The 13,173-nt window shown below is 38.0% G+C and overlaps 2 protein-coding genes and 1 non-coding gene across 4 annotated transcripts; 2 read left to right on the forward strand and 1 right to left on the reverse strand.

Moving 5' to 3' along the window:
- The first annotated feature begins 5,454 nt into the window (after positions 1 to 5,454).
- On the forward strand, positions 5,455 to 9,382 carry LOC137934968 (cell number regulator 6-like). The gene is made up of 4 exons (XM_068779575.1): positions 5,455 to 5,544; positions 6,686 to 6,800; positions 8,153 to 8,418; positions 8,991 to 9,382. Exons 1-4 carry the CDS (start codon positions 5,542 to 5,544, stop codon positions 9,210 to 9,212), a joined length of 606 nt encoding a protein of 201 aa, XP_068635676.1. The 5' UTR covers positions 5,455 to 5,541; the 3' UTR covers positions 9,213 to 9,382.
- Positions 9,383 to 9,588: 206 nt separating this feature from the next.
- Positions 9,589 to 9,661, reverse strand: TRNAE-CUC (transfer RNA glutamic acid (anticodon CUC)). Its single transcript has one exon. It is a non-coding gene; the product is annotated as a tRNA-Glu (tRNA).
- Positions 9,662 to 9,841: 180 nt separating this feature from the next.
- On the forward strand, positions 9,842 to 12,404 carry LOC137934965 (2-oxoglutarate-Fe(II) type oxidoreductase hxnY-like). 2 transcript variants are annotated; one of them, XM_068779570.1, is made up of 11 exons: positions 9,842 to 9,956; positions 10,173 to 10,368; positions 10,518 to 10,595; positions 10,688 to 10,739; positions 10,817 to 10,935; positions 11,024 to 11,118; positions 11,210 to 11,268; positions 11,650 to 11,706; positions 11,791 to 11,836; positions 11,928 to 12,007; positions 12,091 to 12,404. In XM_068779570.1, exons 1-11 carry the CDS (start codon positions 9,876 to 9,878, stop codon positions 12,155 to 12,157), a joined length of 930 nt encoding a protein of 309 aa, XP_068635671.1. In that variant the 5' UTR covers positions 9,842 to 9,875; the 3' UTR covers positions 12,158 to 12,404. The 2 variants fall into 2 exon arrangements, with proteins under 2 accessions (XP_068635671.1, XP_068635672.1); XM_068779571.1 differs by lacking the exons at positions 11,791 to 11,836; positions 11,928 to 12,007; positions 12,091 to 12,404 and having other exon boundaries at positions 11,650 to 11,710.
- Positions 12,405 to 13,173: the final 769 nt, after the last annotated feature.

Here is a 13,173-nt window from a genome sequence, read left to right on the forward strand (position 1 = left end):
TCACGCTCACGGCGTTTTGCACCAGTTTTCATGTGTTGAACGGCTTCAACAAAACTTAGTTGCTGAAAGAAAACATCAACACCTTTTGAATGTGGCTCGGTCCTTGTTTTTTCAATCACGCATTTCTGTCTCCTTTTGGACCGAGTGTATTCTTACTGTGGCTTTTTTTTATTAATAGAACTCCTTCTCCCCTCTTACAACACAACACACCCTTTCATTTGCTCTACAACCACTCTCCTGATTATTCCCTCTTTCGTGTTTTTGGTTGTTTAGCTTTTGTTTCCACCTTAGCTACTCATCGCCCCAAGTTCCACCCATGTGCTCGGGTTTGAGTTTTTCTTGGTTATCCAGCTGGTGTAAAAGGTTATAAATTCTATGATGTTGAGATTCACCAAGTTTTTCTTTCAAGAGATGTCGTGTTCCATGAAGAAGTTTTCCCTTTTCATACTATTACCAGTTCAACTCAACTTACTGACCCCTTCCCTGATTTCGTTCTGCCTCATTCCTCCCTCCACGCTCCGCCTTTTCCTGACCTTGATTCTTCCCCCCTTCATGATTCTCCAGTTATTCATGGTGTTCCAGTTGATGATCCCTCACCTCCTACTCTTCCTACACTTGTTCCTTCCTCCTCCGCTGTTGCTCCTCTTCGAACATCTACTAGGGTGACTCATCCACCTCATTACCTGCAGGATTATCACTGCAATTTAATTACAGGCTCTTCATCCTCTGCTTCCTCCCATACATCTTATCCACTCTCTAATTCCATTTCTTACCATGCCCTTTCTGATTCGCACAGAAATTTTGTACTCAACCTATCTTCTCAAGTTGAACCTCAGTACTATCACCAAGCCGTGAAATGTCCTGACTGGAGGTTGGCTATGCGTGATGAGTTGGCCTCCCTGGAAGCCAACAATACCTGGACTGTCACTCCTCTACCTCCTGATAAACATACCATTGGTTGCAAATGGGTTTATAAAATCAAACTTAATTCTGATGGCTCTATTAAGCGATATAAGGCTCGTTTGGTAGCTAAAGGCTATACCCAACAAGAGGGTTTGGACTTTGTTGACGCTTTCTCTCCAGTGGCCAAATTAGTCACTGTGAAGGTTCTTCTTGCCCTTGCTACTTCTCACAGTTGGCATCTCGCTCAGCTTGATGTCAACAACGCCTTTTTACATGGTGATCTTTTTGAAGAAATCTATATGGATCTTCCTCTTGGCTACCTTCGACAGGGGGAGTCCTCTCCCTCTTCCACCAAACTCGTTTGCAAGCTTCACAAGTCCCTTTATGGCCTCAAACAAGCTTCGCGGCAATGGTATTCCAAATTTTCTCATGTTTTAATCAATTTTGGCTTTCTCCAATCGAAATCTGATTACTCTCTCTTCACCAAAGGTCATGGTTCCTCCTTTGTTGCACTATTGGTTTATGTGGATGATATCATCCTAACTGGTCCTTCCTCTAGTGTTATTAATGAGCTCAAACATTTTCTGCATACTCAGTTCAAACTCAAGGATCTTGGTTGTCTTAAGCTCTTCCTTGGTCTTGAAATTGCTCACTCCAAGACCGGTATTGTGTTTTCTCAACGTCATTACACCTTACAATTACTTGAAGACTCAGGTTACCTAGCTTGTAAACCTACTCGTGTTCCCATGGATCCCAAGCTTAATTTAACTGCCACTGACGGTGACCTGCTTCCTGATATAACCCACTATCGGCGTCTTGTTGGGAAACTACTTTACCTCACTTTATCTCGTCCTGACATTACCTTTGCCGTTCACAAGCTCACTCAATTTGTGGCCCAACCCCGCCTTCCTCATCTCCAGCAGTACATCACCTACTTCGTTATCTCAAGACCAGTCCTGGTCAAGGTTTGTTGTTTTCTTCTACTTCTTCCTTGCAGGTACGCGCCTACTCTGATGCTGATTGGGGATCATGCCTTGATTCTCGCCGCTCTACTACCGGCTTTTGCATCTTCATTGGTGATTCTTTAGTCTCCTGGAAGGCCAAAAAGCAAACCACCGTCTCTCGCTCCTCCGCCGAAGCTGAATATAGAGCACTTTCTTCAACTGCCAGTGAACTTATTTGTTTACAGCAACTGCTTCAAGATTTTCACGTCAAAGTCGACTCTCCTGCGTTGTTATACTGTGACAATCAAGCTGCGATACATATTGCTTCTAACCCTACATTTCATGAGCGTACCAAACACATTGAGATCGATTGCCATTTTGTTCGTGAACGGGTTAGTTCGGGCGTCCTCAAGTTACTTCCCATTCGTTCTCCATACCAGTTAGCTGACATGTTCACTAAATCTCTTCCATCTACTCACCTTTTTTCTTTGTTGTCCAAGATGGCTGTCAAGGATATTTATAAGCCACCTTGAGGGAGAGTATTAGAATGTATTTATTTATTTTATTATTTCATTAATTCATTTTTATGTAATAATTGTATTTTACTATTTTGCCCCTACTCTTTAAAAACCCATCCGTATCATGCAAATCAACGGAATGATTATTTCAATTTAACTCCCGTTTTCGTTTTCCCGACTGTGTCTTCCCGACGGCAGAGCTCAACGGCTCGTTGCCATTCGAGGTTCTAACAGGGTTGGCGGCGACTTCATTAATAAGAGTGTCTTTGGTGAGAGTCGGAAGTTCTTCTCTCTGCCTCTACAAGAGAAGATGAAACTCGCACTTAATGGGGGGCACAAAGGCTATACGCCCTTGTATGATCAGACTCTCGATACTTCCATAAAATCCAAAGGTCTGCTATTTGATTTTATCATTGTACTGTGTTGTCTCTCTTCCGCGGGGTGTAGCTTTCTTAGATTAGCCTGTTATGCTTTTACAAGAAAGTGCTCTTAAATAGTCTTAATCGATTACTTTATCCAAGATCTAGCTTAGTTGCATCTGAGTGAGACTCTTTATAAGATCTTTATAGGCCTTTTCAGTTTTCCCTTTTCTCTCTTAAATTCCTTCCCTTCATTTTATATTTATATATCTTCCCCTTCCAATTCTGTGTCTTGTATCTGTGGACTCAGCTCATAATTTACAAGAGAAATAATAGGTATTTGTAGGCTTACTGCTGAGAAGTTTAGGTGATTTTTCCCTCCTCTTTCGATTGGCTGCTAAATACTAGGAAATTGCATTATTGTTTTCTATTCAGTTATGAAAGCTTCAGAGTTATTTGTTTCCATGATACTCTTCTTGCTCTGTTTAAAGAAAATTTCAAGTTTAGTACTACTGTTGTTATGCTTTCACCTTGTTACTGAGCCTCTTAGCAACAGAAATAAGATCACTGAAATCTAATGCCATTTGAAATTTCAGGGGACTTAAAGGAGAGCTTCTATGTTGGTCCTCCTGAGGGCAGTACAACACAAAATTTCCCAAATCAATGGCCACCAAAAGGTACTTCAGGTTTCTCTGGATGTGCTTTACACTTTTGTTATCCCAATGTTTCATTAGTTTCGAGTACTAGATAAGTATTCTCAATTTTGGGGTTATCTGACCAAAGGTTTCAATTGGTTAGGACATTTCAGACGTCGTACCATCCTGGAGAGCAACAATGGAAACATATCGTGAAAAATTACAGTTAGTATTAACATCCCATTATATTTGTTTGGCTTGTAGGTCCAAGGTAATTTCAGGAGTAACATGATATTTAATTTTAAGATAAAAGTAAGAAAAAGAGAAGAGCATTGAGGCAAAATATGTTTTCTAAAATCTGCCGTTTCTTTCTTTCTTTCTTTATTTTTTTCTCACTTTGTTTTTTTAATTGTTGGTTGTGTTTGTCGAACTTGATGACAAAAGTCATGGAAATCTGTCAAACTGGTTTAACTCTTAATGTGGAGATAAGGCCATGTTTTGCTAATGCTGTTGAAATGACGAGTATGTCTAAAAGTATAAAACAGAGGATAGCGTTGGAGGTCTTGAGTTGAAAAACCAATATGAATAGAATGAACTATACTATTATCTTTTTGATATATTTCTCTTCATCATATAGAGAAATACGTCGAAATTAAAGTGTGAAATGGTGATAGGGAGAGATAGATGCTATATGACATTATCATTAAAAGGTAAATCTTCATTTACCTGTTGAAGTGCAATCATATTGAAACATTATGTAGTCACCCTTAACTTTCAACTGTGTCTAAATCCACATATGAGGGTAATGGCAGGTGCTTTTTCTTTCCATTTCCTTCTTTTCAGGACTGCGTCTCAAAATTTACTCTCTGATTGCATTGGCACTGAATTTGGATGAAGACTTTTTTGAGAAAGTAGGAGCATATCCACCTTCAGCAACTCTTCGTCTTATACACTATCCAGGTTTAATGGCAATATTTTTCATGCTTTACCTCAGAAATTCTTTCCTTGTAATCTCTTTTTGTGTTTTCTGCTTAATCAAGAGGTTGATACGAGTTCCAGTTACATTTTCATTTTTAGGTGAACTCAGTGCTTCAGAGAGTGAAACATATGGTGCATCTGCTCATTCAGATTACGGAATGATCACACTTCTGGTTACTGATGGGGTCCCTGGTCCTCAGGCATGTTAAATGAACTTCTGTGGATAGTAATTTCTGATATTATTCAAGATCGTAATACCTTAGTAAGGATTTTTCCATTTTTCGTGTTTTCAGATCTGCAGGGAAAAAGATAAACGACCGAGAGTCTGGGAGGATGTACCTCATGTCAACGGGTGAGCTTTCGTTTGTTACCAAAGCACAGAGAGAAAATTTCAAGAAAATTCAATCTATAAACATAGTTGACATGTAGATTTGAAACTGGCTCAGCAATAGGCTCATCTGAAAATGAAGTTTTAGCTTCATTGCATATGCATGCATACAGAGTCATGAGTGACAGGTGGTTCCTGGTTTGTCCTTGCCTCTCTGGTTGTGCTGTTTCCTTCCATACTCATGGCTGCAAGTGTCTCTGCAGTGCTTTCATTGTCAATATCGGTGATCTTATGGAGAGGTGGACTAACTGTTTGTTTCGGTAATTATATCACTCCCAGTTTTTCATGAAGATTATTTTGCATGGTTTCCATTACGGTTACGACTTGTGAATTCCACTAACGAATTCGCATACCTCGGAAAGAAAATGAGAAAAAGAGAATCATGATACAGCAACTCTCATTGTTTCTTCAACCTTTTGATAAGAGCCAAAGTTGTGCTTTTGCAGGTCAACACTTCATAGGGTCATGCTTATGGGACAAAACCGCTATTCTGTGGCATTCTTTGTGGACCCAAAACCGGATTGTGTGGTTGAATGTCTAGAAAATTGTTGCAGTGAAACATCACCTCCAAGGTACATCCCTACAACTTGAACGTAAGATCTTCTCAACCCAACTTTTTCCCTGCATTTTCTTAATCTGTTAAGAAGTAATTCTCACACAGGTTTCCTCCTATCCGCGCTGGTGATTACCTGCATGAATGTTTGAGGGTCACTTATGCAAAAGAATGATCATGAACTGGTCCCCAGTTCCCAGGCCCTTCACAGGTTCTTCTGGAGAGCTTTCTGTGCGATGATATAAAGCTCAAGGATATCTGACATGGTGAGGCACACTCGTCTATGCTACTAAATGCTGTAATACAAGCAGACTCTGTACTTAAGCCCAAGATCTATCTCACAGTCTTTTTGTCTTTTTGTCTTATTTGATTGCAAAGAATTATTTGACGGTATGGATAACTATCTCACAGTCTGACAAGTCTTTTTGTTTGTTATGTTGGGTAACATAACTCGTGGTCAATGCCACTATAATTTTCTTGTAAATAAACATGTTATATTATGTCTCCCAAAAGAATTTATCAGTTTAAGAATGACTTTTGTGGAGGTGTTTTTTCTAAGGTGGGGGATAAGCGAATCACCAAATGAAATAAGTGAGATCTAGGGGCGTTGACTCTCTTTAGGGAACTTGCTTCTTTGTGTTGGTGTTTCACAAAATGTGCAGTAGAAAGTGTAGGATCATTTAATTTTGCTGTTTAATCTAAGGTTGTTATTGAAAATGACACTACCTCATTTCACTCAAAACTTTATCTGGAGATAAAAACAGATGTCTTTCTATAGGGATCATCACTTCCCCTTATTTAGGCTTGAAAGAGACTAAATTCTTTGAGTTAGGTGAATCCCTCTCCTACCTTTCCTGCATTGTAATGGTTACTTAGTACTTGGAAAGTTGCTGAAGTTTTCACTTTCTCTAGAGAATTGGGCAAAATTGAGTTAGTCAAGAGTGAGAGAGACATTCACCTCACCTATGGAATATTCTCTCTCTCTCTCTCTCTCTCTCTCTCTCTCTCATACGCTCAATCTAATGCATAAATGCATGATTTCTCTAGAACATAGGTCAACGTTCAATGATTTTTCACTTATCTTTCCCTTAGGTGATCTAATTACTCTGTGCACCATCTCATACCTAAAGTTTTTTTGTTCACCTTTAATGAAAGTAAATTCTATTTTAACTTTTCATTGTGTAATATGAGGTCCGAAGAGGAAAATGAATTTCTCTGATTGATGTAGTTTTCTTTTCAGATTATGGATTAGTTCATTTACTTCTGGTATTTCCTTTTAGCAAAATGGCTACTAATTCAACTTTTTCATTGACTGTATCACTGTTATTTTCACTGCACATTTCTTGATTTAGGCTGGTGATAAATAAATGTCCTGTTATGTAACTGAGAGATTGTGTTGGTTGGCAGTTGGCTGTTCACAGATGTCAGGAATGTGGACAGCCCCTCCCAGAAAGCTATGAACCGCCTGCAGATGAAGCGTGGACAACTGGAATATGTGGCTGTGCCGAAGATTCAGAGAGTTGTAAGATTTTTTTCACTGTAGACTCACCATGTTGGCAGCTAAAAACCATTAGTTGTTGTTACTTCTTTAAATTGTAGATTATTTGTTAAATTTTACTGTTATCCTTCCTAGTACTTGTTCTGTTTGTACTGCTTGTGATTTGGCTGTCATCTCCAGTTATTATCCTCTTGTCTTCAGATGTCTAGATCATTATGACGATGCTTATTGTTATTGTACTTTTTTTGTTTTTCAAATGGTGAATTATTTATGAAAGATAAAATGAAAAAAGGTACAAAGAGCAAAGTGAGGCCAGGCCTTGGGCCTCAGGATCAAAGGGGAAAAGGGGTTCCCATGAAGTATTGACAGGCAGACCCTTATTTGGTTAATGTGTCAGCAGTCCAATTAGTTCCTGTTAGTATGATTCTAGAGTCTACCAAAGAGCTACATTTAGAGACCAGTCTTGATAATAGAATATTCCTTGCGAAAACTTATATTGAATGCTTCAACATTCTTGGAGTTTCATTGGGATTCAGTGCAGAGATCTTTTCACATCATTATAAGCATTCTTGCCAGTAAATTTTTTTCTTCAAACATTTGCCACGTACTGTACTGCAAAAACCAGAGTTTTGTTATTTTTTTATTTTTTTATTTTAAGAAAAAGACTGGAGTTGGAACCTCACTTTCCCAATGAGATCATTGTTACAACCCCCAGTTCACAGTCCTAATCTATCCAGTCCAAAACCTATATTCAGACCTCCCCTTTTTTCACATGTATTACGAGAACATAACAAGTTTATTCTTGAAATCTGTATAAACTTATCAACCTTTAAACATAACCAAGATTTATCCTTCAAAAGATAAAATTTTGATCAAGATTTGACAAGTTGCATTAGTATTTAACCACTTGAGGGTGCTCAAGTAACTTATGGTATTTTAAATGATCTGATGAAATTTGTAATGTTGAAATCTGTAACCATGCAATTCTGAAGATGTGACACAATACCATGTTCTGCTCCCCCTTGGTTTAAAAACAGAATTACATTGCTTTGGTGTGCTTAATACAGATGATAATGCACTTATTAGCTCCCTCCTCTGTATAATTATTAGCTTTCTATAAAACACCATAATTGGCTTAGTTTGGGCTTTTGGCTCAATGACCACATTGGAGATTTTTTTAAGTGTGATGTCTGGGTTAAAGTCTCACCAGGAAAATGGGATCTGGCTAGTGTATGTAATTGTCATTTAGGAAAGTAAAAAAAGGGATCTAGCTTGTGTAGGTAATTGTCATTTAGGAAAGTAAAAAACCTCATAATTAGCAAGCGCGAATCATGTACAATGCGTTATTGCTTAACACTTCTGTTGATTTTTTTCAGGCTGGACTGGGTTATTCTGTCCATGTGTGCTATTTGGTCATAATGTTGAAAGCTTGAGGGAAGACATCCCTTGGACCAAGCCTTGCATTTGTCATGCTGTTTGTGTTGAAGGTGCCATAGCTCTTGCAGCTCTAACTGCAATTTTCCATGGTGTGGATCCTCGGACATCTTTTCTGATTGGTGAAGGCTTATTGTTTGCTTGGTGGATGTGTGGAATCTATACCGGCCTGTTTCGGCAATCACTACAGAAGAAATATCATCTCAAGGTTGATCTCTCTGTTCTATGTATGTCTCATGCAGATATCTATCTAATCACACATGAAACTCATATTTCATGGACATAAGCATCCATGCATGCTAGGCCGTGCAAATGATTCTTCTTTTATATTGATCAGCACTTTATCCTTGATTGGTATTTTTCATCTGGAATTGCTTTTGAAATAGCGTTCTGCTTTAAGTTGAATGAAGCCATAGACAATGCTGCTGTTCAGACAATTTGTCTTACTTAGCTTTGGATTAGCTATATTGCATTTATTGTGCATACTGCTATTGGCTGTTTACTCATTTTGGTATAGGATGCGCTCAGGCCTTGTGTGATCTTTTTTATCAGGCCATATTTTGTTAATCTTGGATAATTTACTTCTCATGTCCTAGAAGAGAGCATTTACCATGAGTTTACTAAGTATAACTATCCCAGTAAAGGAATTAGACATCCTTTTTATATCCCTTGGCAAACAGGTTATTGTGCTATTGTAGTAAACTGTAAGACATGAATGTTTGTGCTAATATGTTGGATGATGCACGTCTAATGAGTTTAATTACCGTTACTAATTTGCAGAATTCACCATGTGACCCATGTGTGGTCCATTGTTGCATGCACTGGTGTGCGCTCTGTCAGGAGCACCGTGAGATGAAAGGTCGCTTGTCAGACAATGTTGTCATGCCCATGACCATCATCAATCCACCTCCTCTCCAAGAAATGAGCAGTGAGAACAGGGAATCAACAGCTTCTGAGAATGGCGGAACACAGCAGACTAGCGTGGAGATACAGGCTTTGTAGGCTCTTGTTCTTGTGCTGGTTCATTTCGTGTCATTTCAAGCCAGTGAGGATGGTTTAGTACAGATCTTTCATGAAGTTATTTACGTTCATTTTGTACCCTTTTGGATCGGATATGGCACATTTCTTTATATAAGAATACTATACTATGATTATGATGTTGTTTTCTCGTTTCGTCGGACTACATAATTTGTATCACCTGGATTGGAAAAGAATTCTTGCCTGGGTGCAGTGAGAGGGTGTGTTATTGGTGCCGATTACAGGTCTTTTAATATGGCTACGCCAGAGCTACTGTGCGTAGTGATTGATGTGACCGTTATTTTTGGATGATTTATGAGTTTAGTCTTTACAAGAGACTGCTAAAAAATTAGTTAAAAGTTTCCGTTGCCGGGACTTGAACCCGGGTCTCTCGGGTGAGAGCCGAGTATCCTAACCAACTAGACTACAACGGAAGTGCTTACCCTGTTCGACAAAGTTTTAGTCAGATAGATTTCAGGCCGTCTAGTCATTTGAAACAATTTTTACTTTTCAAGCTATGAAATATCTCTTAACACTTGAGAAATAGAATTACAGCTGTCCATTTCATGTAGGCCGTACGTGGCTGTCGGTCATCATTAAAAAATTCCAAACTCGATAGCCTCTGAACTCATAGCAACGACGAAGATAATGATGGAAAACGCTCTGAAGCTCCCGAAGATCGACTTATCGTCGCCGGACCGTATCTCCACAGCTCGCACCATCCGTCAGGTTCATGTTTCTTCTTCTTGGCTCCTTTTTTCCATCGGGGTCTCTCTTGCACTTACTCTCTTCTCAATCTGGGTTCAGAAGTTTTAACAAATTTCAACGTTTTAAATGGCATATTCTTCTCAAAAATGGAAACTAATGTAAGCTTCAAGCCTGCCAATATGTAAACTGCTGCTGTGGACATGGTCATGAATTTTTTTGTTATTTCAAAATTTTCAGGTGTGCTTGGATCACGGTTTCTTCTATCTCGTAAATCATGGAGTTGACAGCGAGTTCATTAAGAAAGTCTTTGACGAGAGTCGGAAGTTCTTCTCTCTGCCTTTGCAAGAGAAGACGAAGTTCTTTCGTAATGAGGGATACAGAGGCTATACGGCCTTGTATGATGAGACTCTCGATCTTTCCATAAAACCCCAAAGTCTGCTATCTGATTCTTGCATTCGATTCTATTCTATGTCTTCCAGGGCCCGTAGTTTTCTTCCATTAGCCTGCTTTGCCGTTGTATCTCTCTCTCTCTTATCAACAGATACAAGATCACATAAACTAAATATCATTTTTAAATTGCAGAGGACTTAAAGGAGAGCTTTTATATTGGTTCTCTCGAGGAAAGTACACAAAATTTCCCAAATCAATGGCCACCAAACGGTATTTCAATCTGTTTTCTTAAGTTATCTGGTTTTTCTTCTTGTGTTTTAGAGCTATCTGACCTAAGGTTTTAATGGCCTACGAAATTTCAGAACTCCTGCCATCCTGGAGAGCAACCATGGAAGCATATTACCAGAGATTACAGTTAGTTCTAATATCCCTCATCTCTTGTTAGTACTAAAAGTTTTCTGTTTCTCTCATTCTTTCAATATTTGTTTCAGGACTGTAGCTCGAAGATTACTCTGTTTCATTGCCTTGTCTCTGAATTTGGAAGAAGACTTCTTTGAGAAAGTGGGTGCTTATCCACCAGCAGCTTTTCTTCGTCTTATACACTATCCAGGTTAAATGACAGATCCTTTTCTTGTATTTTTAGTTTATTTTTTAACCCAGAAGTTGATACAGAAGCCGGTTAAAAAATTCATTTTCAGGTGAACTCAGTGCTTCAGAAACATATGGTGCGTCTGCTCATTCAGATTATGGAATGATCACACTTTTAGTTTCTGATGGGGTCCCTGGCCTTCAGGCATGTTAGATGAATTTGCTATTTCGATCTGTTTCCTGTAAGGCAAATAGGCAGTAAAGTTTCTGATCTTTTGTGTTTTGGTATTTTCCAGATCTGCAGGGAAAAAGATAAAATCCCAAGAGTCTGGGAGGATGTTCCTCATGTCAATGGGTGAGCATTAGTTTGTTGCCATAACAACTGCAACAAAACCCAAGAAAATGAACTGACCACAATTTTAGAACTTTTATCTTTATTTCACATAAATTTCTTGTTTGATTCCAGACTCATGGTTGTAAGGGTGTGTTTGGAACTTCTAGAAAAGAAAAGAAAACGAGAATTTGATCATTATTTTTTCAAAAAATAGTTGGTGCAAATGAGATAATGATCAGTCACTAACTATTTTTGAGAATAATAATGGTCACATTCTCATTTTTGTGCAAATGAGATAATGATCAGTCACTAACTATTTTTGAGAATAATAATGGTCAAATTCTCATTTTTTTTTCTTTTCTTTTTCATGGGTTTCCAAACATACCCGAAATGTTTCTGCAGTGCTTTCATTGTCAATATTGGTGATCTTTTGGAGAGATGGACTAATTGCTTGTTTCGGTAATCAAATTGCTCCCAGTTCTTTTCTATAAGATTATTTTGAATTGCTTCCATTTCCTCGAGTGAAATGGTTTTTTTATTCAGGTCGACGCTGCATAGGGTGATGACGGTTGGACAAGATCGCTTTTCTGTGTGTTCTACTTCCATTATTTTCTTCTTTAATGTTCTTTCGATTATAGACGGCTGAGATTTCCGACAATGATCCGAATCAAAATTTGCAGGTTGCATTTTTTGTGGACCCAAAATCAGATTGTGTGATCGAATGTTTAGAAAATTGTTGGAGTGAAACATCACCTCCAAGGTAAAATTATCTCTACTCCTTAAAAGGCAAGATGGTTCCTCCTGCATTGCATTTTGTTTATCTATTATTGAACATCCACACAGGTTTCCTCCTATCCGTGGTGGTGACTACGTGATGGAACGTTTGAGGGTCACTTGTTCAAAAGAATGATTAATGTTGCATTAAGTGCCGCTGGTCTCCAAGCCCTTGAAAGGATCTCGAGTAGAGCTTTCTGTGTTGATACAAACCTCAGGGGTCTGTATCCTGCAATACTAAGGGGTGACTCTATATATTTGGCTTTTAATTGTGAGTTTTTATCTTATTAGGTTACATATGAATTGAATTCAGTAAGAGGGATCTGTATCCTGCAATACTAAGGGGTGACTCTATATATTTGGCTTTTAATTGTGAGTTTTTATCTTATTAGGTTACATATGAATTGAATTCACTAAGATGAGCTGAAGAGATACCTTACACTAGTGAAAAGGAAGATCAGTAATTCTGATATTTTTATGTTTTTTTTTTTGAAGAATCGAGTCAATTTGGGTTTTAAAAGTTTAGTTTGTATCCAAATGACAATCATAGTCAATTGATCGATGATTTTGTTAAGCACTTAACCAATACTACAAAAAAAACCAACCTGGTAGGTAACGGAAACCCAGGACCACAACATTACACCCATTCATAATGACCGACGACCACGGCGGCTTAACACATAGCGATGAGGGACCTAGCCTGACCAGGAAACCTTGCATTCTGGGGTTCGCGATCACCCGTGTCCGTTGGGAATCGAATTTGGGACGTAACGCTAACTTTGATACCAAAGGTTAAACACCTAGCCAATACTATCCAAAAGACCAACAAGGTAGGTAGCGGAAAGTCAAGTTCAAGTACTTAACCCAGGACCAAAACAGATTTATTTAGATATAATCATTTTTTTTTACAATATTATGAACAACGTTTAGGATTTCAGTTGGAAATTTATATCTTAAGAAAAACTAAAAAATATTTTTTTTAGGATATACATTTTTTAGAAAATTTCAGATAAAATTCAATTAGTGCCTTATTAAAAAATTATATGAATTTTTTAGGGAAATAAATAAAATTTAATAATCAATATTATATATTACCATATTTATCTAATAAAATTTTATTAAAATAAAATATAAAATACAAAATTATTATGA

Source organism: Aristolochia californica, unplaced genomic scaffold, assembly GCF_029961685.1.
Source record: "Aristolochia californica isolate CCGP_79_NKW_82.1479 unplaced genomic scaffold, dmAriCali1.0.hap1 SCAF_6, whole genome shotgun sequence".
Lineage (NCBI taxonomy): Eukaryota > Viridiplantae > Streptophyta > Magnoliopsida > Piperales > Aristolochiaceae > Aristolochia > Aristolochia californica.